The sequence below is a fragment of the Dipodomys merriami genome, unplaced genomic scaffold (assembly GCF_024711535.1).
Source record: "Dipodomys merriami isolate MVZ:Mamm:240054 unplaced genomic scaffold, mDipMer1.0.p SCAF_15, whole genome shotgun sequence".
Classification (NCBI taxonomy): Eukaryota; Metazoa; Chordata; class Mammalia; order Rodentia; family Heteromyidae; genus Dipodomys; species Dipodomys merriami.
Window position 1 is genome coordinate 11,364,972 of NW_027202826.1, and position 26,423 is coordinate 11,391,394.

Consider the following 26,423-nt stretch of genomic DNA (forward strand, 5'->3'; position numbering starts at 1 on the left):
TTTTGCCACAATGAAGGACTTTGAGTCCAGTGGGCAAATACAAACCTGGTGAAGTTAAATGCAGAGAGAAAAAGGGCAATTGGGATGGGACTGGAGAGTTTGCTAAAGGAAGATGCTGGAAAGGAATACAGGAGAAAAAAAAAAACCCTTAAGAATAGTGCAAGATGACTTATTCACATGTACAATTTATATTTATGCTAATTTCAAAGGTTAAGTCTGGCCAAGGACTGAGGCAATTTAATCCGACAGTGTGATATTGTGTTCACAGCACTGTATGTGGACGAAGGGTCTCTAATTCATTGTGGGTCTTCTCCAGCATGTCTTGCTATGTAACCACCATTTTCCCATAGTCTAGACTGCAAGGCACCAGATGCAATTAAATAAGAGGATCAATGTAAACAGACAGGTATGCCCTATCACTTCATGCCACAGAGCTCATGTTCTCTGAATTTCATACAAGCTAGTCTTAAGACTGTTAATACTTCAGCTAAGTCAACTAGTCAAATCATTCTATAATAAACTCTTGTTCATTATATCGTTGGGAAAAGCAGAATATTAAGAGAAATATCAGATCTTAGGGTGTGTGTGAAAAATCTGGCTGGAAGAGTTGGACCCGTCTAGTCCTAGCTACCCAGGAGGCTGAAGTCTGAGGATCCTGGTTCAAATCCAGGCCCGGGAAAGTCGTGACTCTCTCCTCTCCAAATCGGCCAGCAAAAGGCTGAAGTGGAGCTGTGGCTCACGTGGCAGTACATTGCTCTTGAGCAAAAAGCTAAGCGCACACAGACAGGGTCTGTGGGTTATCCTATTCCCGTGGGCATCGCAGCTTCTCCCTTGCGCTTCCCGGCTCCGCGCCCGGTTCCGCGGCGGTTCCGGGAGGGCTGTCTGCAGAAAGCCCCGGGAGAGGCTTCTCCACCTGCGCCGGCCTGGCCCGCGTCCAGCCGGGCCGCCGGGCGCCCGCCGCCACGCGGCGCCGAGGCCGGCCTCCGCGGGCTGAGCGCGCCCTTTTTATGCTAAATTACAGCCTCTCGCAGCCACCGGATATCCTCGCTGCCCAAGTGGCCGTGGCCCTGTGGCTGCACTCGCGTTTCCTGACAACCACGGCATTATTTCCACTAATATCCTGTCCAAGGCTCCTCTGGGCCCGGGCGCCTCCTCCCTCCCGCCCGCCCGCCCTTCCCCGTGGGTGCCGTCCTGACCGCGGCGCGTGTGCCACCACCGAGGCGGGGGGCGGGGGAGGGGGGGTCAGAACCACCGAAAGTTCGCGCGGACGCCCTCGACCCCAGTGACACGGCGCCACGTGACAGAGCCCCCGGCCCGGCCCAGGGGCTGCGGGGCCGAACTCGGCCACGTGCTGCGCGCCGGGCCCGCGTGCGTTCGCATTGTCCACGTCCCCCGCCCCCCGCGCGCCCCGCGGCGTTCCGCCCGGCCACGCCCCCGGCCACGCCCCCTTGGCGGCGCACACGCGCTCCGAGCGAGCGGCGCGCCCCCGGCCCAGCGGCAGCGGCGGCGGCGGCGGCGGCGGCGGGGGCGGCGCGGGGCGTGGCGGGCGGCGCGGGGGCGGGCCCGGGGCGCGGCGAGGCGGCCGGGGCGCCAGCGAGCGAGCGAGCCAGCCAGCCAGCCAGCCAAAGAACGAGGCGCCGAGAGAGCGGCGAGCGCGGCGAGCCACCGGAGAGGAGGCGAGCACCCCCAGCATGGCGGGGCTCCGACGCCCGCAGCCCGGCGGCGGCCGCCGCACCGCCGCGGCCGTGAACCTCCTGCTGGGCGTCTTCCAGGTCCTGCTGCCCTGCTGTCGCCCGGGAGGGGCTCAGGGACAAGGTCAGCCCGTCGCCGCGGGGTGCTGCTTCCCTCCCGTCCGCCCCCCCTTCCTCCTCCCGGGGAGCTGTTGAGATCTGTGCGGGGCTTGGGGAGGCGAGGGGCCGGGGGCGGCGCGCGGGAGGGTGGGGGGGCTCCTCCATCCCGGTGTCCCCGGGTCCGGCCCCGGGACTGGCGTCGCGGGGTTCGGGGACCGCTAGCCGCGCACGCCCCGGAGCCTTTGTGCGCGGGCCCCGGCGCCCCGGGCGCAGCCCCCGCTTTGTGTGGCGCGCCGGGGCCCCGCGGCGGCCCGGCTTCCTGCAGCTTTGTTCCCTCAGCCGGGCCGCCCCCTGGACCCCCCAGCCCGTGCGCCTTCGCCCTTCCCCTCCGCGGGGCTCCCACCTTTGTGTGTTCCCCCCTCGGCTCGCCCCTCGCGGGCGTGGGGGGGGCACCACTCTGAGGAGGGAAGGAGACTTGTTTTGGGGAGGCGGGTGGCACCGAGGTGGGGGCCGGCTGGGCAAACAGGAAGCGTTTCTCTTCCGTGAATTAAAAAGGAAAAAAAAATCCTCGGTTTTTATGTATTTATTTTTCTGGGTGCAGCGATTGAGCCCTTGCCGAACGTGGTGGAGCTGTGGCAGGCCGAAGAAGGGGAACTCCTGCTGCCCACGCAGGTGAGGATGGCCAGGTGACAGGGCATGCGAGGCTGGGGTGGGGGGAGGCCCCCTCACCGGCCCAGGCCACTTTGCAAGGCAAATAAACGGTCGCTCGCCCCAGCCCCAACACCTGGCAGCGGTGGCCCTCTGGCCGCCTCTCCTTGCCATGTGACAGGGCAACAGTCAGGCCGCCCCAAGTTCAGAAGTGGGAGCCCAGGCCACCTCAACAGGGCAGCACCCAGTCAGCCACTGCCCCAGCATTGGTCCCACTTAGCAGCTGGCCAGTGATCCTGGGTGGACATTACTCTCTCTAAGCCAGCTGGTGCCCTGTGGATGGCCAGCCACTGGAGGGTTGGGCACAACGGGTGTATTGATCTCATGAATGTTGGTGAGTGGTACTTGCCATTAGCATTAAGTAGCTTTGGGATGAAGATACGACTTTAAAGGATGGTAATCTTGGATTTTCTCCAAGTGCCTTTAATTCCTGTTAGAGTTTACCTACTTAAGAACTTGACTTTCACATCCCTCCTCTACCACTGATACAATGATTGCTTGTGGACAAGTAATTACTAAGACATTATTGGGAATCTAGCATAGAGCACTTTGTGCTGCAACAGAGGGTGCTACAAAGCTTTTTGTAAGAAAGGTTTCACTTGTACAAAAAATTCTCATTGACTTGCAAAGATACATGTTTAAATATAACATCACTGTTGTTGACCAGCGGCAGAAAGGACCCAGGAATGCATTTTGGGGGTGTGTGTGTGTTGAATGATAAGAGAGTAGTCAGCTTGTGTGCTATGTTATTTACTTGCTCATTACTTTGCATGTTGGTGACAAGGTTCAAAACAGTGTCTAGCCGTAACTTCACTGGAGGGGAGAGTAGTGTAGTTTTACATGTCACCTTTCTCCTGTGAAGCATTGAGAGTTCTGGTTTTGAAATATTTGAAATACTCATTTTGACCAGGACTAATGAATAACAGCTTCAAGGTGGAGAGGTGAGTTTAGAAATGAAAATTTCCTGGGCCTTTCCTGAAGGGCTGCAGATTTCATGGGAACAGTTTCTCAGATTATCCCCAAGATGATTTTTTCCCCTTTGATTGTAAATAACACATGCCTGATGTTCAAGGTTTGGAAAGTGCAGAAAGCTAAGAACAAAGTAGAAATTGTTTGTAATCATACTTAGAGAACCACAGTTGTGTTTGTGAATACTGAAGTTGCACCATAGTGGTATGAGTGACGTTTTGGACTGGAGAACTTTTTGTTGTGGCAGTCTGTCTGGTGAACTTTAGGACCTTGAGCAGTACCTGATAGATGTTAGACATTATTGACACTTCTTCTCTCTGCCCCCAGACCCTTACTGCTTTGCCTTTTTTTTTTTTTTTTTTTAAGTCTGAGGGTCTTACTATCAAATTCCTAGGCTCCAGAGAGCCTCCTGCTTCCACCTCTTGAATTATTTGGGACTAACAAGTATGTTACCACACCTGGCCCAAATCCTCAAACCTTCCCCCCTCCCCCCAATGTCTACAGACATTGCCAAGGGGGAGCAAAACCACCCTAGTTAACTGCTGGTGTGTATGTGTATGAACATTTTTACTCAGCTCGTTTCCATCTCTTGGCTGGTTAGAAGAAAAGGAAAGAAAATTAAGGATTCTTATTGTTAAGCTTTAGTGGAAGACATAGTAAAAATGCCTAGAGATGAAAATACCAAGGTCTGGGCTGGGATGTGTTCAGTGGCAAAGCACTTGCCTAGCAAATTCAACGTCCTGGGTTTGATCCCCAGTACCAAAAAAGAAAAGACAAAAAAAAATACAGTTAAAAGAAAATACTAAGGTCTGTGCTATCAATTACTTTCTAGGCTCAAAAGTTATTCTAGGAAATGCTTAATTTCAGGTTTGATTTTGTTTATTTGTGTAATGTAGTTTGTTTAGATAAAAAGAATTGAGAAGCTGTCTTTATAAAACACTTACTATGGAGGCATTGATAGCCAAACTTAATCAAAGCTATAATGAAAGTGAAACTATTCAAAATAATTTTCAGAGTGCTTTATGTCTCTCTTTTAGATCCTATTCTCCTGTGCTTGTGCCTGGACAGAGCAAGGAATTCATGTCTGTCTTAAGCTGCAGAGGATTCTGAAAGAAATTGTCCTTTTTGGGGGGGGGGGGCGGGGGTCACTCAGGGGGCTTGAACTCAGGGCCTGGGTGCTATCCTTGAGTCTCTTTGTGCTCAAGACTAGCACTCTACCACATTGAGCCATAGCTCTACTTGTACTTCCCATTTTTTAAGTGGTTAACTGGAGATAAGAATCTCATGGACTTTCCTGCCCAGGCTAGCTTTAAACCATGATCCTTAGACCTCAGCTTCCTGAGTAGTTAGGATTACAGGTGTGAACCACCAGTGCCCTGCACCTAGGAAGTTATTTTTAAGGAGTTCTTTTCAAAGTATTTTGAATTTTTTTTCCAGAGGTTTTCTTGTGTGTGTATAAAGTATCTGTTGAAAAGAGAATATTTACAGGAATTACTTAAATTTGAATGTATTTCTGCTCAACTAGTCAGTAGCTTGCGTCTTCTGTTCATATAGACTGAAAAATGGCTTGGAACCCTAAAGAGTCATCAGTGACAAGAAAAATAGGAAGAGAGAAGATATGGCCATTTGTACAATATCTTACTTGTGTATACTGTTGATTTTTCCTTTTCTGATGGGCCTCTGAGTCATTAAGAGTATGAATATAACTAGACATTAATAAAATCATAAACAATTGAACTGTTATGAGTTAGCAGACGTCTGTCCATGATCAGGTGTTCTGGATGTGAATCTTGATGAATCCTGGCTCGCTCTCTCTTGAATGCAGGACCTGAAAAATGTTAAGCATATACCACTCCCAGTTCACCTTTTTTTTTTTTTTTTCTCAGTTTTTCCATTTGTTGTGTGGAGGAATGATGGGGCTAATTTCATGAGGATTAAGTGCCTTGAGCTCAGTGAGCACCTGATATTTAGCTACTATATTGGTGGTCAGCCGAACCATAGACTTGAGCATTGGAAAACATGAATGGATTTCCTGCTTTGAAGGAGTTGAATTGGTAGAACCCAGGGCCTAATGTGCTAAGCCTATGTTCAACCAGGCCCAGCTGCATTCAGATCTTTTTGTAATTCTATTATAAAATATCTTGGTACATTAACATAAAAGCTGTATTTAGGGCCAGGCATTGTGACTCATGCCTGTAATCCTAGCTATTAGGAAGGTGAAGGTAAGCAGATTGTAGTCTGAGTTAGCCTGGGCAAAAATTCAGGACCCTATCTGAAAAATAAAGCAAAAAGGACTGGGAGCATGGCCCAAATGGTAGAGTGTTTTCCCAGCAAGTGTGAAGGCCTAAAGTTAAAAACATCAGTACTACTCCCCCTTCTTCCCTCCTCCCCCTTCCCACACCCAAAAAAAGACCCCTCTTTTTTTTTTTTTTTTTTTTTGGCAGTTCTGGGGCTTGAACTCAGAGCCTGGGCACTGCCCCTGAACTTATTTTGTTCAAGGCTAATGCTCTATCACTTGAGCCATAGCACCACTTCTCGCTTTTCCTATTTATATGGTACTGAGGAATTGAACCCCAGGGCTTCATGCATGCTAGGCAAGCACTCTACCACCACCACCAACATTCCCAGCCAAGACCTCTTTCTTAAACTTACTGTAAGTTCTCCTGTGCTGAGAGTCAAAGGGCCATGATGGAGAAACGAAGCAGTAACTGTGCAGGGTACAACTTTGTGAGCCCTCTTACTTCCTTCCATCTGCTTGTGATTCCCTGATATTAAAGCCCTGGGTGATGTCCCCTAGATCTGCTCTGGCTTCTGGTCCCCCCACAGTCTTCTACTCAGCTCGCTCCTCTGGGACTCTGTCTATATTCTGATCCTTGGCCAGGTGAGACCATTAGGTTATTTGCTGGTGGCTTAGGGCTGGTTTTGCCTGGCTCCAAACCTGCATTTGCATCATCACTCTTTCTCCTCTGAGTTGTTTAAATATGTCTTGAGTATGTGGATTTTTTGCTCTGTCTTGTGTGTTCCTGTTGCCACAGCTGGGTTCCCTTGGACCACTGAGGCTGGGGGCAGGGAGGGTGGGGAGAATGCTGTTGAAGGTTCAGACCTCTGGAGGTTTTCCAGTGGCGCTGAGGCAGTTACCAGTATTTTTTCCACTCCTAGTTATGAGCTGAGCCAGACAGTCCTGAAGCAGTTGAAATGCCTATTGATTTCCTCTTACTGTAAGAGCCACATTTCTGTATCAGTCCCAGCAGCAAGAAGGTCAGCCTTGAAATCTCTTGTTGAAGTCTTTGAACTTGTGTGAGAAGACACACTCCCGTTGCCCCTGTGTTGGCAGGTTTAGACATGGAGATGGAGCTGAGATAGGAGAAGCACTCTGCAGCACATATTTGGAATCCTGTTGGATTGGGCTGGCTTTTTTCATGGGACAGACAATGATCATTTGATCATTTGGCCTTGAACCCCTGGGGTCCAAGAATAAAGGAGAAACCTGCCTTTAAAAATACCATGTCTTGCTGGGCGCTGGTGGCTTATTCCTATAATCCTAGCTACTCAGGATGCTGAGATCTGAGGATCATGGTTCAAAGCCAACCTGGGCAGGAAAGTCTGTGAGACTCTTTGTTGTTGTTGTTATTGGTCATGGAGTTTGAACTCAGAGTCTGAGTGCTGTCCCTGAGCTTTTTCTTTCAGGGCTAGCGCTCTACCAGTTTGAGCCACAGTACCACTTCTGGTTTACTGGTGGTTAGAGATGTGTAATGGACTTTCCTGCCCAAGCTGGCTTTGAACTATGATTCTGAGATATCAGCCTCCTGAGTAGCTAAGATTGCAGACATGAGCCACTGGTGCCCTGCTCATGAGACTATTTTATCTCCAATTAACTACCAGAAAACCAACCAGATGTGGCCCAAAGTGGTAGAGCACTAGCCTTGAGCAAAAGAGCTCAGGGACAGTGCCCAGGCCCTGACTTAAAGCCCCACAAACGACAACCCCTCAAACAAACAAACTGTATCTTGTTGATTTTCGTCTCTAAGTCTGAGGTATAGATAATGGAAACTGGTAGAAAGTGAAACAGGAAATGGTGTCTAGGTTCTTTTTATCATCTCAGGTACTGTGGTATGTAATAATAGCATGCTGCTCCAGTCATGAATCATTGGCTAGTATTTGGAAATCATTTTGTCATAGAGGTTTATTTTTGGTTTAATCTCCTTGCATTATCAACATTGCTGACATGGGCTGTGCCCTGCCAGCATCCCTTAAGCGCTCTAAGAGCATTAACTCCTATTGGTACAGTAAAAACAGCAGTGTATTACTACCTGCTTTTTACAGCTGAAGAAACTGAGGCACAGAGCAGTTAAATGATTTGTGTGAGGCAATAGGAAAGTGATAGTGGGACTTGAACCCAGGGAAATATTGGTTCCAGAACCTGAGCTTTGAGCCATGACATTACTTGTCATTGTCACAACCAGAAGAAACAATGCTGCGATGATAAAGTTCCTATAGCAGAGGAAAATAACTGTTTTCTGTTTTGATGTAGAAGTGGTTTAATAAAATTTCAAAACTAGTTTTGTCCAGTAGAGTTAAGGAGACAGACAGATTATATTCAGCCCTCAAGGTTTTTATTCAGCCTGTCCATGAGCTAAGCATGATTTTAGGTGCAGGGGATGCTACAGGAAACAGAAGCACCTGCCTGTGTACTACTTGCAGTCTAAATGAAGGTATATGGGTAATGAACGAGACAAAATTAATTTTGAATTATGCAGTCTATTCAAAGAGCACACATGTAATACAGCAGCAGGATAGGGTAGTGATGAGAGTTTCCCTTTTAAGAGGTCATAGTAGTCCACTTTGAGAAGGCCATATGTGAGCTGGCCCCTGAAAGCACAGAGGGAATTGGAATAGCAGTTGCAAAGGTCCTGAGGCACTGTCAAGAAGGGATGAAGAATTAGAGGATTTGGTCCTTGCCCTTTAAGACTATGCCTAGAGACAGCGTAGAACTGAGTATGTGACTAGACCTGTCTCAGAACCTCACATGGTAGACAATGCAATTCAGTTTTTACATTTACATTTTACATTGGAGCCAGAGCCTGCTTAAATGTGCTTGCAGAGGGAAGGAACATGTATGTTAGGGCCTGTGCTGGGCTATGCTGACGTGTTATGAGAGAGCTCGGAGTATATGTAACTAACACTAAGGTCCCATCATCAGTTTAAGACAGGGTCTTGCCATGTAGACCAGACTGGCCTCATTGTTCTACCTCAGCTTGTTCTTGAGTAGAGTCCCTGCCACATAGACAATGAGAACAGTAGATCTGGAGGAAGGGTGGGGTTTGCTATGATGCTCAGGACTGGTGTGGCCAGCAATGGTAAAATGAAAAAGAAAACCCTGTGTGCTTCACTAGCCTGGGCTTGGGACATTGAAGTGTGGGTGATATTTGCTAGAAGAAGGGATAGAGGAGAAAGGACAGGCAAGTCAGAAGGGAAGAGAGCAGTGCAAGGTGACCCTAAAGATAGCCAGGGGGACAAGTGTGTGCTGGTGCCCTCAGAAGGGAGGGCATTCAGTCTGAAGCCACTCAGCCCTCCTCCCCCCACAATGACAGCTATCATGGGTATCATAGCCATTTATAGGGAACAGAGCTTGAGATAGTTTATATAGCCAAGAACATTTGGACATAGGACTGTGAATTTTAAGTCTGTCCTAAAAGGCCATGTGCTTGTTGGAATATCTACAGGTGTGATGGAGTGGTAGGTTGGGACAGAATACCAGATTTGGGGTTCAGGGTGGCTTATGCTGAGGTTTAGTGGGGAGGAACCTGGGCCAGGAGGCTTCGCAAGACAGAGTGGAGAAGTTGGTGGAACCACAAGGTCCAGGTCCTTGAGGCGAGCAATCGGGACCTTCAGGAAACAGTTATGGGGGTTGAGTTTGTCTGCCTAGCCCAGCAGAGAGAGAGAGAGAGAGAGAGAGAGAGAGAGAGAGAGAGAGAGAGAGAGAGAGAGAGAGAGAGAGAGAGAGAGAGAGAGTGTGTGTGTGTGTGTGTGTGTGTGTGTGTGTGTGTGTGTGTGTGTGTGTGTGTGTGTGTGTGTGTGTGTGTGTGTGTGTGTGTGTGTGTGTGTGTGTGTGTGTGTGTTGGCGGGGGTGGGTAGGGCGAGGGGTTGGACTTGGCCTCTTGTTTCTGTTTCCAGAGCCTCTGCTTGTGTTTAAATCAATCACCCTTTACCCTGACCTGTGTTATGCAAGGTCAGATTTCCACCCCCACAGATGATTTCTGAAGAGCTTGTGAGTGTGGTATTTATGTAATTTACAAAATTACTAGCCTATTTTACATTGATGTCAAAAAATATCAGGTATTCATTAAGAGGATTCTGAGCTGAATAGAATTATGTCTTCTATACTCAGGGATTTGAATTAGCATCCAACTTTTATGTGATTAAACTTAAATGTTAAAAAAAGTTCTGACTCATTTTGAGATTAGGTTAGGTTTAGGTTGTGGATTTTAAACTGATAGTTTTTTTGTTTGTTTGTTTTGTTTTTGGCCAGTTCTGGGCCTTGAATTCTAAGCTTGGGCATTGTCCTTGAGCTCCTTTTGCTCAAGGCTAGTGCTCTACCACTTAAACCACAGTGCCACTTCCATCTTTTTCTATTGAGATAGTGTGTTACTCACTCTTGCTGTCATTGGAGAGTTGAGTTGCTGTTTTGGTTGGCTTATGTTCCTTTGGAACACATGTTAAAACATCTTCTTTTTCAATAGGGCGATTCTGAAGATGATGTAGAAGAGCCTTCTCAGGAACAGAGGTAAGAAAAGAAGGGAGGTAATGAATACCTGCCTGCCATATTGTCCTGCCCTCTGGGTGATTTTATCTGTGCTTAGTGCTTAATCATATCTGCAATGTCCCTTTCTCCCCCCCGCGTGTACCTCCCCCCCCACTTTGTGGTGTTTATATTCTTGACTGATGAATCTGACTTAACACGTTATGCCTGTGTGTAGTGGGGTAGTAATTGATCAGAGCTGTCAAGGATTAGGTTTTCGTAAAAGAATGATAAGGCAGGTGGGCTGGAGAGGCTCCTCTTTGAAGGTAACATTTAAACTTACCACCAGCAGAAGCAGAAACAACCAAGGCACGCGGAGGAAGAGTGTTTTGGGCAGAGGGAGTGCCCTACAACAAAGGTCCTGCAGTTGGAGATGCTGAGAGAATCTGGGGGCTTTGAAGAGAAGCTGGCATTGATTTTGTAGGGTAGTTAGATGAGATAAAATCTCATCTTCACCCAGATATATGTTAAGAAGTGGTCTTGTGAACTTTTCTGCCTCGGCTTTCCTCAAAGTTGGATCTTTCCGTGCTTAGCCTCCCAAGTAGGTAGAAGTATAGGTGTGAGTCACCAGCGTTTGACTTTTTCTCTTTTCTTTGGGTGCTGGGGACCAAACCCAAGGCCCTCACATATGTTAAGCACATACTTTGCCACTCTACCAGCTATCCCCAAACTCCTTTCTTTTTTTTTGGGGGGGGGGTCCGGTCTTGGGGCCTGAACTCTGGGCCTGGGCGCTGTCCCTCAGCTCTTCAGCTCAAGGCTAGCGCTCTACCACTTGAGCCACAGCGCCACTTCCGGCTTTTTTCTTTTTGTTTATGTGGTGCTGAGGAATTGAACCCGTGGCCTCATGCATGCAAGGCAAGTGCTCTACCACTGAACCACCTTCCCAGCCCCATTCTTTCTTGTTAATTAGAACTAGTATTTATTTATTTTTTTACCACTTTTCTAGCAAAGATACTAGTAGATGTTAACCTTATTGATCTTTGGACAGAATAAAGTGTAAGATGGAGGAGACTGAGGGAGCATTGTATTGGTGATTTAGATATAGTGACTTATAGGAAGAAATAATTTTTACATTATAACTATATGGATCTGTGAATATGTACATATATGTATGTGTATATAGTTTTTGTATTTGTGATAAAGAATGAGTTAAAGTTGTACAAAGTAGTACTGATCTTTATTGTTTGCAGTGTTCTCAAACTTTTATTTCATTTTATTTTATCAATTGTTTTTTTATTTTTATTTTACTTTATTTCTTGATAATTATTGAGATAGAATTTGCATACTATACAGTTAAAGTGTTCAGCTGAATTTTAGTACGTTCACCAAGCTGTACAAACATCATCACAATAAGGACATTTTCATCCCCCCTCCATCCTGAAAATATCTTCCTGAGTAGTTTTAGGCTGCAATCTTTGCATTTATTTAAAAACTTCTCAGTAGATTGAGGTTTACAACCTGATCAATACTAATTTGCGTGTTTTCCAGGAAGTTTACCCCATTAAGGTCTCACAGTACTCTGGTCCATTTGCCACTGTGGAGATACTAGTCCCTACTGTGCATACACTCCACTTATTTGCAGGTTACCAGTGTTTCCTTAATGTCCCTTCCACCCATAGGTTCTTAAATGGGAGTTAAGCTTCACCTGTGCTGGTTATTTGGAATTCTGTGTAAGAGATTTATCTATTCTGTTATATTTAGCCTGTATAGCAGTATGAGTTCATAGGTATTTATACTTAAAAAATAATCGGATACTTTTGGTCATTGAACTTCAAAAGATTTTCTAAGGGGGTTATAATTTTTTCTAAGGGGGTTATAATTTAATGTGTCCATCTAAAGGATTCCGTGCTTCTTGATTAAAGTCACACCTTCCATCATTCTCCCCCATCATCTCTTTTCTTTGCCCTCTGACTCCTTTCACACTTCCTTTCCACTTCCTTAATCACATCTGTACATTGCATATTCATGCTGTCTTTGTCCTTGGTTCTGATTTCATTTGTCTACACTCCCTACCACTCCTGCCATTCTACAATCTCATTTCAGCTCCATTAAATAGTTAATTGTTTGAAAGGTTTACTCCCTGAAACTAATCCAGCACTAATCCAAACTAATCCAAAGTCTTCGCCTGTTGAGTAGGGTGCCTGTTGAGTAGGGTGTGTTCTTCAGCCTAAGATCCCAGATACCATGTTAGTCTTAAGTTGTCCTGTCTCCTTAGGTATGGTTGCTTTCCTTATATTTCGGTGTCATTATCAATTTTGAAGAGCATTGTAAAATGTCCCTCAATTTCAGTTGGTCTGATGTTTTTCTCCTGGGCATGGGTTATACAAGTTGCTGTTGCCATTTTGTGATGTCAAGGGTATGTAATACAGCATGACTTCTCACTCTGATGTTGGCCACCTGGCCAAGGAACTATTGGGATTTCTCCACGGTGAAGTTGTTTTGCTTCCAGCCTCTTGACATACTGTACTCTGAAATCAAGTGATTAAGTAGAAGTTGTAACACAGATTACTTAGAATTCTTCTCAAGTAGAAGCTGTAACACAGATTACTTAGAATTCTTCTCTATGGGAGGTTTGTCTATTATTTTCTCACTCTCTTAGTTGTTTGCATTAATGTGAACCTGTGAATATTCATACTTGAGGTTACAATCCAGGACTGCTTGTCATACTATTTTTCTTTAATCTTCATGTACAGTTACTAGTATTTTCTTGTACTTTTCAAAAAACTTTTTTTTGTGATTTTAATTTTAAGAACTAAGCCATAATGCCAACTTTTGACAGTTACACTTGAAATCAGTGGAGTTGCCATTCACCAACTTAATGAAACAAATTCATCTCTCTCAAAAATTCACTTAGACAAACTATTACAAAGACTGTAGAAGAGTCTCCCATTTATACCCCCTTAGTATGGGTAGCACTGAGGAGAATGTAGATGGCAAAGTGTCCATGTCTCACTCCGGGACTGCTTAGGTAGAGCCAGACCCAGACCATGCTGATTGGGCATGGAGCCTCTAGACACAGTCAGGGGAAGCTTTCAGGATAATTGGCCTCAGTGAAGATTTTGTTTGTATTATCTTGACTTCATCTTTTGCAGGTTTTCAGTAATTGTATTTGGTTGAAAGCCAGGAAAGCACTACTTGAAAACTTTTTTTCCCTCTCCATCTTCATTTTTCTCCAGGGTGTTCTCAAATATCAACAGTAATCTACTCTGAAAAAGGAAGATTGCTGTTGGGAACTCAGTGATGAGAGCAGACTTTAACTCTTAGTAGAATTGATCCACTGTGGAAAGTTTTTCTGATTTCTATGTTTGAATCTCTGATAAGTTTTACTGGAGAGGGTAGTATTTGCTAGAGTACGAAAGGTGAAGCATTGGCAAAATATGAATAGTGCATTATTCCAGCTCTAAAAATTGGTTATGAAAGTCATAGATACAGACTGGGTAGGTATGAAGAGGTGTGTGTTGTTGGGGTTGTTTTTTTTTGCTGAGGTTGGAACCCAAGGCCTTGTGCATGGCACCAAGTTCTGTATCATTGAGCTACACTTCGGCACCTTGCCTCCTCCCCTGCTTTTCAGACTTAAACTTGATTGGGCACAGTATCTAAGTGTGATCTCCTGAAATAGTTTTGAGTTAGTTAAAAGCTGATCCAGAATGTCGGTGACCTTTCAGCTGAAAGGTCCAATTGTAGACACAAGTGCAGGCAGGAAGGAGTGCAGAGTCCCCGTGGGAAGCTAAGTACTCTTCACTATATTTGTTCACCTTTATGGAATTGAATTCCCTTACCTGTTGATAGGGTTTCACATTTTTTATTGGAATTGGTCTCCCTAGTTTTCTTGTGAGTCTCCTCATCCCACGAGGTGATTTCCTTCCCTTCTGCACAAAGCCCCAGAACTTGTTAACACCGGGCTTTCTCCTCTGGTAGGAAATCGCCTTTTACAGAATGCCCAAAGTCCTAAGTGTCTTTCAACAGAGTCTCCCACCTAGTAACTAGCACGTACGTGAAAGAGCTGTTAAATATAGTAGTGTTTTAAATTTTTTAGTCTTTTCAGCTAATTACTTGTGTATTATGTATTCTTCATGTCCAAGTATGCATTTGCTGTTGAAAACACAGTACTGCTGTTGTGGGTTTTTGCGTCATATAGTGTGTGTGTGTGTGTGTGTGTGTGTGTGTGTGTGTGTGTGTGTGTGTGTGTGTGTGTGTGTGTGTGTGTGTACTGCTGTTGTGGGTTTTTGAGTCATATATTGTGTGTGTGTGTGTGTGTGTGTGTGTGTGTGTGTGTGTGTGTGTGTGTGTGTGTGTGTGTGTGTGTGTGTGTGTGTGTGTGTGTGTTCACCAGTCCTGGGGCTTGAATTCCGGAGCCTGGGTACTGTCCCTGAGCTTTTCTGAGGAAGGGCTAGTACTCTGGCTTTGAACCATGATCCTTAGATCTCAGCCTGAGTAGATAGGATTACAAAGTAAGCCACCAGTGCCCAGCTTAAGTTGGTATGGATAATAGCTCTGTACAAACTCATGGTACCTTCTTCAGGATCTTGTGGGTCTTGAGAGGTTTGTAGAATGAATGTTCAGTCATGGGTTTCCTGGCTGTAATAATGTAGAGAATTTTCTTTGTAATATACTTTATAATTTAGACTTTCTTCTTAATGCAGAACAGGCTTTTAAACAAGGTTCATGGTATATATTAAAATTGTTCTTCAACCACAAAATATTTACACATTTTTCAAATTTAGGGTTTGAATTTCTTTTAAGCAAAGCTTAGACATTTATTTGTATAATTAACCTTCAGTTGAAAGATACTAGAAAAGTATATTAGGATCAGAATCTTTCATTGAAAGTTTGAGCTACTTCAGATCAATCTTTTTACAAACCCTATGGTTGTTAGCTTTGTGTTCATTTGTGTATTTTTAAATTAGTATTTTACTTTTTATTTTTTTGTGCCAGTCCTAAAGCTTGAACTCAGGCCCTGGATGGTATGTCTAAGCTTTTCTGTTCATGGCTAATACCCTATCACTGAAGCCACAGCTCCATTTCCAGCTTTTTTGGTGCTTTAATTTGAGGTAACAATCTCATGGACTTTTCCTGCCCAAGGCTCCCTTCAAATTGCAATTCTCAGCTCTCAGCCTCCTGAGTATCTAGGATTATAGGTGTGGGCCACCAGTGCCTGGCTTGTGTATTTATATTGAAGAAACACTCGGTCAAGTAATTTTTTTTTTTTTTTTGGTCTGTTGTGGGGCTTGAACTCAGAATCTGGACGCTGTCTCTGAGCTTTTTCACTCAAGTCTAGCTCTCTACCATGTTGAGCCACAGTACCACTTTCTCAACTAATTTTTTAATCCTCTGTTTTGAAAACAATCTAGAATAGGAATGGAGAAAACACTCATTAATGTTGGTACTAATGAAACAAAAACATGGGATTGCATGGTTTTGTATAGAAATATAGTTAATCTACAGCCGGGCGCTGGTGGCTCACGCCTGTAATCCTAGCTACTCAGGAGGCTGAGATCTGAGGATCGCGGTTCAAAGCCAGCCCGGGCAGGAGAGACCGTGAGACTCCTATCTCCAATAAACCACCAGAAAACCGGAAGTGGCGCTGTAGCTCAAGTGGTAGAGCGCTCGCCTTGAGCTGAAGAGCTGAGGGACAGCGCCCAGGCCCAGAGTTCAAGCCCCACGACCGACAAAAAAAAAAAAAAAAAAAAAAAAAAAAAAAAAAAGAAATATAGTTAATCTAGAATTACAATATTCCTGACTTTGCCTTTAGAAGGCTTTATTTCAAGTCTGAAAGACTCATTCTGTATGCCATGCTATAGGTCAGACTGATAGTTTATTTTTATGTATCACATTCGGTTCCCATTTTTTACTTCTGCTAGTGGCATTGTGCTTTGGCTTTCTCTTAATGAGGTAGTGACTTAGCAGCAGCAGTATTGAGGAGTTCTACAAAGGTGTTGTAGAACCATAATGATGCCAGGCTTCTTACTACCTTAAGTGGCAGCACAGCTTTGGCTTTCAACATTCAGAGGGTCCATATCATTTCCCAAGGCAGTGTTCTCTGTCTAGGAACACTGATATTAAAATAATGGAGTCTCCTGGGAACTTGTTACTTATTTTCAATGAGTTGTCATCAACTGATTAGTTTGTTGTTAAGAGTCTTTCACATGTGAAATATGACTCAAGGGTAATAGTGACTTCCTTCAGTGTAACAAAGAATGTTGTCACTTTACAAATAATTGCTATAGTAGTCCAGATGGTATCTCATACAAGCTGTGGTCTGTGTTTTTAGAACCATTGTTTTAGAGAAACCTTTGCAATTAGTTTATAAATGATGTAAGAAAAAGTCTTATTTGCTTTTTGTAGTTCTTTGTTTTCCAAAGCTCTGGGATGTAGTGAGATGCAGTTGATAAAAGCATAACAGTTCTTTTAAGTTAAGAATAAAAATTAAGAATTTCTAATCATTTAAAAATCACTCACTGATTTTTCCTTATTCTCCGGAAGATGACTGTCTAATTCTTGGTGTTGTCTTCTCAAATACACATATTCCTTTCCCTGTTTAAGTGTAAGTTTAGAGCTCTACCTGCTTTTTCCCTCCCTCTAATCTCTATGGTACTCACCTTGTGCAAGTATTTCCTTTGGAAATCATGGCTCTGACAGATACATGGTTGATGGGCTAAACTCAGCTCCTTTTATAGGGAAAGATGATTTGGTCCCTGTGAGATGGGGTCTTCCATATAGACCATTGTGAATTGACACCATACTGTGTAGAAGAACATTGACTTTTAGGATTGTGCTACTTTGTGGGTTTTGGTTTCTTTAGTTGGCCATTGTTAATTATAATAGTAAAGTTCAGTTTAAATTATCATCTCATTGCTTTTCTAGATGATAATTATGACAGATGTATATATACTTCAGATTCTTCTGGGATCATGATTAATCTTTATCTTTTCAAATCAGGTCACGTTAGGTCCACTTAATCTACTAAAGTTGCATTTAAGTAATTGGCCTGGTATTAGAACTTCTGGTTTACAGAGTACTTTCACATGTATTGTCCTTAAATGACCAAGTAGTAGCAATTCCATTTTATAGATGATGAATAGATTCATAAAGATAAAATTATAATGTTACAGAGCTATTACATATCAAAACAGGTACATGAACCTAGGCATCCTCTCTCTCTGTATACTTGTCTGCCTTGCTCTATTGTATAAATGGGGAGATAGGTTAGGTAACCATTTTCTAGTGTTAGCCCATCTGCTCCTGTAAGAGAAGTCTAACATTGATATATGGAAGCAACTGAGTTTTGTTTTTTGTTTTTTTATTAAGTCAGAGTTTTATATAGCTCTTGGTAAAGCCCTGGAAAAAATGATCATGGTTTTTATAAGATTTCAACAGAGTTTTGCTATGTGTTTCATCTCTCCATTAGTATAACACACTGTTGGAAGCTTTAGTCTTCTGTGAACATTCTGCTGTGTAGCTTTGAAACAATCTGGAAATTTTATATGTGGCATTTTAGGCTCATACGCTATTATATGTATGGAGAGAGTGCCCTTAGACCTTGGGTGAGCTGTCCTGTTAGTTTGCTTTGTGGTTATTTTCAGCAGCAGGTAACAGAAAACCCTGACTCAGCCAGCTCCTACAATAAGGATGCATTATGTCACCTAACAAGAAGCCAGGGGGCAAGGTGGCTCTGGGTGGATTTGCTCATCCAGTTCCTTTCTGCCCATTTGCTTGGCTGTGCCCATCCCGTCACCCAGCTTCCTCACATTTCAGGAGAGCTGTAGAGGGCTCGCCCAGAACAGGTGAGAAGAACCCTTCTCTGGTATTTTCTGCTTAGAAGCACCTCAGTAGAGTCCCCTTGTAGGACAGAAGTGGGTCTTTGCTCACCTCCACTCTTGCACTGGTATAGGGGGTGGGGAACTGCTCAATTAGCTTTGTAGCAGACTCTTGCTTTTGCCGGAAAAGGGGCCTGGATGGTAAGAAGCCAGCAGCGGAGTGTGCTTGCCAAGTGAGTCACTAAAGCTCTGTGTGGAGAGAGCCTTTGAGAGCTGTGCTTCTCCAAGTGTGCCTGTCCTGCAGATTCCCCTTGGCATCACCTGGGAACTTGTTAGGGGATGGAGTTCTCAGACTCCACCCAGGTCTGTTGAGTCAGGCCCAGGGGAGAGGATCTCTGTGAACAGACCTCCTGGTGAGTCTCATGGGTTCCAGTTTGAGGAATCACATTTCAGCATACACTTTCATAGAGGATTAAATAATGAGGAACCAAAATGGCCTCTCATTAAGTAGTGGATGGAAATTGGGAAATGAAGGTTGTTTTAAAATTTTGTCCATCCTTGCTGGCTTAGGTTTTAGCTGATGACCTGGCTCACATACATACTCTATTCACATACTATCAGGTTGTACTGCCTCAGATTGAAGGAAGTCTGTCATGGATAATGGGGTATGTGATGGGATTCCAGGTGAGCATTGGCATGCGCTCTGGGTCCAGCATGCCCTAGCCTGCCTAGTGAATGGGTTAGGTTAGCATCAGACAATTCCAGGGTGAACAGAGGACCCTTCTCAAGGTGAATTACTTCGTTATAAGGGAAGGGAGTCTGGCAGAAAACCTTGGCCTGGTAACAAAAAGGCTCAGTTATCATATAGGAGTGACTACTCACTACAGGATGGTATGTGTGAACACATCAGTCTTCTAGCCCAGTTCTTAAAAGAAGTGTGTGTGTGTGTGTGTGTGTGTGTGTGTGTGTGTGTGTGTGTGTGTGTGTGTGTGTGTGTGTGTGTGTGTGTGTGTGTGTGTGTGTGTGTGTGTGTGTGTGTGTGTGTGTGTGTGTTGGCACTTAAAGTCAGGACCTGGGTAGTTTTCTGGTGGATAATTTGTGGGGTTTTTTTTTGGGGGGGGAGCAGTTGTGAGGCTTGAAGTTGGGGCTGGGCACTGTCCCTTGAGCCTCTTTGTGCTCAAGGCTAGCACTCTACCAGTTGAGCTACAACATCACTCCCAGTTTTCCAGTGGTTAATTGGAGATAAGATTCTCACCAGGATTTTTCTGCCTGCATGGGCTTTGAACCTCGATCATCAGATCTAAGCCTCCTGAGTAGCTAGTATTTATTATAGGTACGTGCTTTCTGTGCCTGGCTATGGTGGTTAATTAGAGATAAGAGTCTCACGGACTTTCCTCCTTGGGCTGGCTTTGAACTGGTGGTGATTCTCAGATCTCAAGTCTCCTGAGTAGTTAGGATTACAAGTGTGAGCCACTGGCACCCTGCTTGAAAGAAGCGTTCTAAAACTTTAGTGAGAAACAGTGGGTAGCTGGGGTGCCAGTGGCTCACACCTGTAATCCTAGCTACTCAGGAAGCTGAGATCTGAGGATAGCGGTTTAAAACCAGCCCGGGCAGGAAAGTCCGTGAGACTCTTACCTCCAATAAACCACTAGAAAACCGGAAGTGGCTCTGTGGCTCAAGCCGTAGAGCGCTTGAGTTGAGCTGAAATGCCGAAGAGCGCAAGGACAGTGCCCAAGCTCAGAGTTCAAGCCCTACGACTGACTTTAAAAAAAAAAAAAAAAAGGAAGAAATGGATGGGTGACATAGCTCAGGAACTACTCACTATGAAAGGGCGTTCCACATCCCCCTTCCACCCTCCATCTGTGATGACGTCCAGGAGCAGGGTGGGGCCAGCTGAGGCAGCCAGGGAATGTAGAGACTAAGATTGGGACAAGGCCTGTCAAGTGTCCTCTTATAGGGGTGAGGGGGCTCCCCACAGATTGGGGGCTTCCCTGGGGCTTTTTTGTGGTATAGTGGAAACATTTGCCAACTGAGGGGGCTGGGTCTTAGTGTACAGAAAGAGGAAGAAAGCCAAGTTAAATGTGGTCTCTTACATTTCCTAGGGCTGATGTAATAATGCACCACAAACTGGGTGCTTAGAACAACAAAAATTTATGTTCTGTCTCTGTCTGGAAGCCAGAGGTCGACGAGGTGAAGGTGCAGGCAGGCTAGGACTATAGAGTATGGGTGGCTCCTTTCCCCTCCCTAGCTTCTGCCAGCTACTGGTCCTCTTAGGGTTCCCTTAGTTTGAATCTGCATCACTGTGGTCTCTGCCTCCATCATCATGATAGACTCTGTGCAGCTGTGTCTTCAAGGCTATTTATAAGGACAATGGTTATACTGAATTCGGAGCCACTCGATGTCAGTATGGCCCATGTTAATAAATGGCACCTGCAACTATCCTGTTTCCAATCAGGTTTTTATTCTGAGGTACTAGGATTAAGACTTGAGTGTGTCATTTTGGCAGGAAGCAGGGAATGACCACACAAACATAATTAGGGATACTCGTGTCAATCCTAATGAATGCCTTGACCCCTCTTTCTCCTTACTCCCAGGCTTGTTAGAAGTAACTTTAAAAAACCTGGCTGGTGCTTTGTACGGGACAGGTTGTGCAGCACCATGACAGAGGTGTCCCAGATTGTCAGCTTGCAGCTTTGTGCAGCTGCCAGCCTTGTGTGGCACAACCAGTTCTGCAGATTTTCTTTGCCAGCTCATGTGATTGGATGGACCTTGTTTATAAATTATTTATTTTGTGTGAATATACCAGTATTTGAACTCAGGGCCTTGAGCCTGCTAGGCAGGCACTCTGCCAGGTGAGCTATACCTTCCACCTTTTTACTTAATTTCCCATTTATGCCTTGGCCATTCTTGGACTATGATCCTCCTACCTATACCTGCTTTGTAACTAGGATTATACCTATGAACCACACCTGGCTTGTTTGATGAGCTTTTTCATGAGTAGCCTTGAATCAGGGATCATCTGATTTCTGCCTCCTGAGTAGCTCAAATTATAGACATGTACCATCCTGTTCATACCCCCATCCCCACCCCAATTTAAAAATCCCCAATTTACATCATATTGTAAGCTAGCTTTTATGATAAGCAAAGTTTCTTTGGTGTTGTACGCTTTTTTCTTATGAGAATAAATGGGAAGATTTTCGTTCTGTTTTTGTTTTTCTTCTTTGCCCTCTTCAAATAGGGTCATCCTGCATAGCATGCCTGGAACTCACTATGTATCCCAGGCTGAACTAGTAATTCTCCTTGAACTAGTAATTCTTCTGTGTCTGCCTCCAAGTACTGGATTTACAGCCTGAGTGGGAAGGTTTAAAAGTGAAGTTAATGTGCAAAGAGGCAAAGCCATGAAATCAAATTGTGTTCCTGAGAGTAGAAGTCAGGGTGTGTGTGTGTGTGTGTGTGTGTGTGTGTGTGTGTGTGTGTGTGTGTGTGTGTGTGTGTGTGTGTGTGTGTGTGTGTGTGTGTGTGTGTGTGTGTGTGTGTGTGTGTGTGTGTGTGTGTGTGTGTGTGTGTGTGTGTGTGTGTTGTGATTCTCTTGTGTTACTAGTTTACCTTAACCAGTCAGTACTTGAAGGGGGATTCATAAGCCAAGGCAGTTGCCTATGAACCATTCCTTGGTTTGGCAGGGAGAATCCTTTTGTTTCCTTGATATGCCTGAATCATGGAGATAAGTCTCTTTCTGCTTTGTTACATTTTAACTACAATTATCCCAGTGTGTAATGGTGCTGTCCATGAGGAATAGTTGCTGTAGTGAATTTGAGTACCCTGTAAGTGTACTTTCAGGTGAGTAAATGTCAGGTCCAAATTGCCTGTTAGCTAGACTTTCATGTAACTTAATTAGCAGATTTGTGTTTGGGGAGAATGTGATCTGTGATCTTGAAATTGGTTACCGGTGTTGTAATTCGTGGCTAATTAGGTGTCTTTACAGAAACGCCTGTAGCCATTAGAGGGCTGGACAATTGGAGGGTAAAATACAAGAATAGATGCTCTCAGGCCTTAATCTTCTGATTTAACCTGGGTTGCAAAATTAGGCTTCATTTTAATTCGGAAGTTGTTTTTTTTCAGGTGGGTAGGTAGGGGTTTATTAATTTAGCATCTTTGGGTTATAGTTAAGGGAGAGGAAGCCTAATTGCCTACTTGGGCAAACTTAAGGGTGTCCTGAATTTGCTAAGGGTCCATTAAAGTTCCTCATTGGAAACCAAGATTCTAGGTTTAGAAATGAGCCTAAAGCCCAAATAAAACCACAGTGAACCCAGAACTCAGTAGAGGGATTTGTCTTGGGTCTTGTCCTTACTGAGTTAAGAACAGGGCCTGTAGACACTCAAGAAAACCTGTATATTAATCAAATGCCCACTATTGACATTTATTTCCACTTTGGAATTGATCATAAAAGGACAAAATATTCTAAGAAACCCAAATGTGTAATGTGGATGGGATGAAGAGAATAAGAAGTAACTGGAAAGGGATTAACCGATTGGTAGAGAAAGAAGAGAAAAAAAGAACTGTATAGGGATTTGGATTTCCAACCTTCCCTCCCCGCCCCCCCCCCCATACACATTCCTCTTAGAGATTTTGATCAGATAATTGGTGATTTTAAGTTACCAGTCTTTAGTAGTATTGTTTTCTTGGTGATTCATCTCCTTTATTTTGGTCTCTCTGTGACCATTCATGTGGTGAGTAAAATAATTATTTACTTTATATTTTTTTTGTCATTCGTGGGGCTTGAACTCTGGGCATGGGCGCCGTCCCCGTGCTCTTCAGCTCAAGGCGAGTGCTCTGCCACTTGAACCACAGAGCTACTTCCAGTTTTCTAGTGGTTTATTGGAGATAAGAGTCTCACGGAAGCTGGGCGCCGGCAGCTCACGCCTGAAATCCTAGCTGCTCAGGAGGCTGAGATCTGAAGATCTCGGTTCAAAGCCAGCCCTGGCAGGAAAGTCCGTGAAACTCTTTATCTCCAATAAACACTCAGAAAAATTGGAAGTGGCACTGTAGCTCATATGGTAGAGCCCTCACCTTGAGCTGAAGAGCTGAGGGACAGCGCTCAGGCCCAGAGTTCAAGTCCCACGACTGACCCAAAAAACAAGTCTCACGGAGTTTCCTGCCTGGGATGGCTTTGAACTGTGATCCTCAGATCTCAGCTCACTGAGCAGCTAGGATTACAGGTGTGGTCCACTGGTACCCAGCATAATTTTTATTTATTTAAGCATTCTTGCAACATAAAATATTTTGGCACATTTGTCATTTTATGCCAGTTTTACAGTTTATATATTTATTTTTTTAACATTACTATGTGGAAAGCACTCAAGACACATTTAATGGAGTTGATTTCAAGATCTCTGGGTCATTTGGTTTGGTTTAGTCGGTTGTAGGCTTGAATTCTGAGCTTGGGCGCTGTCCCTGCACTCTTTAGCTCAAGGCTAGCACTCTACTATTTGAGCATAGCACCACTTCCAGTTTTCTGGTGGTTAATTGGAGATGAGTCTCACAGACTTTCCTGCCCGGGTGGGTTTGAACTGTGATCCTCCTGAGTAGCTAGGATTACAGGCGTGAGTCACCGATGCCCTGCTTTCTTTGAGTTATTTTTTAATGCCAGTTTTTTAATGTTTTGTGCCACTTCTGGGACTTGAACTCAGGGAGCAGGTCATATCCTTGAGAGCTTTTTGTGCTCAAGGCTGGCACTCTACCACTTGAGCCACACCTCTACTTCTGGCTTTTTGGTGGTTAACTAGAGATAAGAGTCTCAATGTGCTTTTTCCTCTGCCTGGGCTGGCCTTGAACTGTCATCCTCATATCTCAGCCTCTTGAGTAGCTAGAATTATGGGTGTGAGCCACCAGTGCCCAGATTAGAGAGAATATTTATCTTATTGTTTACGTATTGATTTTGATGATAAGGATTTTATTCAATGGCTGTGCTTGATGGTATGTGTGTGCTGTATGAGTTTGGCTCTTCCTACCGGTCTTTTAAAAATTTTCTCTGGAGTTCAAAAGTAGACTTTTAGTACCCATAAGTTATTTTTGTTAACTAAATATTACTCTCCTAGCTTTTGGCTGCTGGCTTTTGGAGTGTTTGTTTTCATAAAGAAATAATTTTTGGACTACTTTTTAAGAACCTATTTAATTGTACAAGGGGGTTCATTTTAATAAGTACATGTATGTGTACAGAGGTAAGGGGGGAGTCTGGACAGGGCAGTCACTTTATCCCACACAGGCGTGGGGCTCTTCCAGGTGGTTAACAAGGATGTGGCTGAGTGTGCGTTTAAGGAGTAGCTGTCAGAAAAGAAATCTGGTGGTGAATTCCTCGAGTGCCATCGGACAAGGTCTTTGCCAAGCCAGCCTCACTCCAGGATGGTGTAACTAGCAATGAGGAAGGTGGTTGAATTAAAGCGATCTGATTGTGAGTCAGGGCATCCAACTAGATGACACTGTGGATTTAATGGAATTCTTACTGAAGGTATCACATTGGACTTGCCAAGCATTATGTTGGAGGGTTGTCCTGAACTAGTTTTGTAAAACAAATCAAAACATTGTAAATTTACTGAACACTTTGCAGCCTATACAACAGGCAGAAACAGAGCTTTATTGCTGTTGGGCTGGGGAGGCCCATGGGGTAAAGGGATAGGTGCCTTTCAGGAACTCACACTCACTTAATACATTACTCAGCAGGGTGGTCATCCTCAGCTGGGAGGCTAAGACCTCTCTTCCAGCCCCCTCAGGGATCTCAGTCTCAGTCACACAGGTTACTATGACAGTGTCTTGCTTGTTTGCTTTGAATTTGCTAGCAAATGACTTTTTGGGGACTCTAGGGAAAGTTTTCCTCACTTCCCAAGAGCACCACTTAGGGGGTGATGTTGAGGGCCTGGTCATGTGATCCCAGGAGAGATGTGGTCCTATTTACCATTTCTGAGTGAGGCCTCCTGCTGTTTACTGAAAATAGCCTCTGACACTTGGGCTCTAGGCACCTCAACTCTGGCCCCGAGGCAGAGCTCTCAGGAAGCTGTGAGTAACCCAGTATGCATGCTTGGCTCCAGAGTACTAGCTACCAATGGTGAAATTCTGATTAAATTAGGCCTTATATTTGGTTTTTCACTGTTTCAAAGATGCTTGTAGCCTGTATGATGAGGAACACCTTTTCTGTGGTAGCATTGAATTACATGATGCTCATGTATGTTGGTATGCTTTCTCATATGTAGAACTCACGGATATGAAATTAGAAATGATGTCACACAAGATATAGAAAGACTTCTTCCCCTTTTTTATAATAAAAGTTTTACAAAGTTGAAAGGCTGTATACAATAAACAAATAAACATCCTCTAAATTATTGTTTATGAATGCTAGTGTGTGAGCAGTTTGGTGTTTGGCTACGTAAAATAGAAAAGCGAAGCTCCTTTTCAGCATGCCGCCCCCTTAGTATTGTAGGAGATGAGGGAGAAGCGTAGGAAGATGGAAAGGTGCAGCTTGCTTTAGTCACAGATGTTGCTTAGGAGCCCCTGAATAGTGGAGGCTAGCTTTGGAGGCGTTCTCTGCTTGTGCCCTTTCCCAGCCCCGCCTGGGCTCTTGTTCCTGAGGCAGAGAGGTGTGGAGGGGCCTCCAACATGTCACAGGCTGGCTGGAAGCTACTTTGAAAACCTGCTTGGCCAAGAAGGCTGCTCAGAGCTCAGAAGGCCGAGTGAGGCCAGCTCCCCCTGCTCTCTGTTTTCCCACTCTTTCCCTGCTCACTGTTTAGTTTGAAACACTGTGACAGGTGTTTCAGTGTTCATGAAAACGTTTTTTGTTCAGTTCTGAAGAGGTTGCCCATTCCTTATGTGGCTAGCTGCCGGGTGGGTATGGATGTGAGTGTTCATAGAAGGAAGAGGGGCAAATACAGTTCTTTTTAGCTTGTTATTATTAACAACAAAGACATGGCAAAGGCTTCTCCTGAGTATTTTTGTGGCTGTGAACAATGAAGCTGAGCTCCTGTAGTACTCTGGCTCACAGGGTCTTCTCACTTGGCTTCCCAAACAAAGCTGGATTTCCTGGATTTCCCCCGGCCTTTTCTTTCAGTCACTTTTTAGAACTAGTCATTTGAAGCAGGAAATTGCCAAGTTGCTGTTTAGAAGTTAGTGCAGCCTCAACTGTGTCCATTTAAAGGCCCATAGTAAAGAAATGTTTAGGAAAGGAACTATTAGTTGATTTCCAACAGATTCTGGACCATAGGAAATGAATATAAAGGGCTAGGAATATAAATATAGCTCCAGGACTGGTGGAGTGTTTTCCTAATGTGTGCAAGTCCTCTTAGTTCAATCCCCAGTAACTAAAGAAAATAGAGATGGTGACTGATGAGAAAGACAAAGAGATTATGGCATTAA

The 26,423-nt window shown here is 44.5% G+C and overlaps 1 protein-coding gene across 2 annotated transcripts in view; it reads left to right on the forward strand.

Moving 5' to 3' along the window:
- Window positions 1-1,630: 1,630 nt before the first annotated feature.
- Window positions 1,631-26,423, forward strand: part of Tmem131l (transmembrane 131 like) — a 126,128-nt gene continuing 101,335 nt past the window's right edge. For both annotated transcript variants that reach the window (XM_070022245.1, XM_070022246.1), the window contains exons 1-3: window positions 1,631-1,815; window positions 2,392-2,462; window positions 10,208-10,251. In XM_070022245.1, coding sequence (XP_069878346.1) covers window positions 1,692-1,815; window positions 2,392-2,462; window positions 10,208-10,251 — 239 coding nt within the window. In that variant the 5' untranslated portion in view covers window positions 1,631-1,691. The remainder of the gene's footprint in view (window positions 1,816-2,391; window positions 2,463-10,207; window positions 10,252-26,423) is intronic.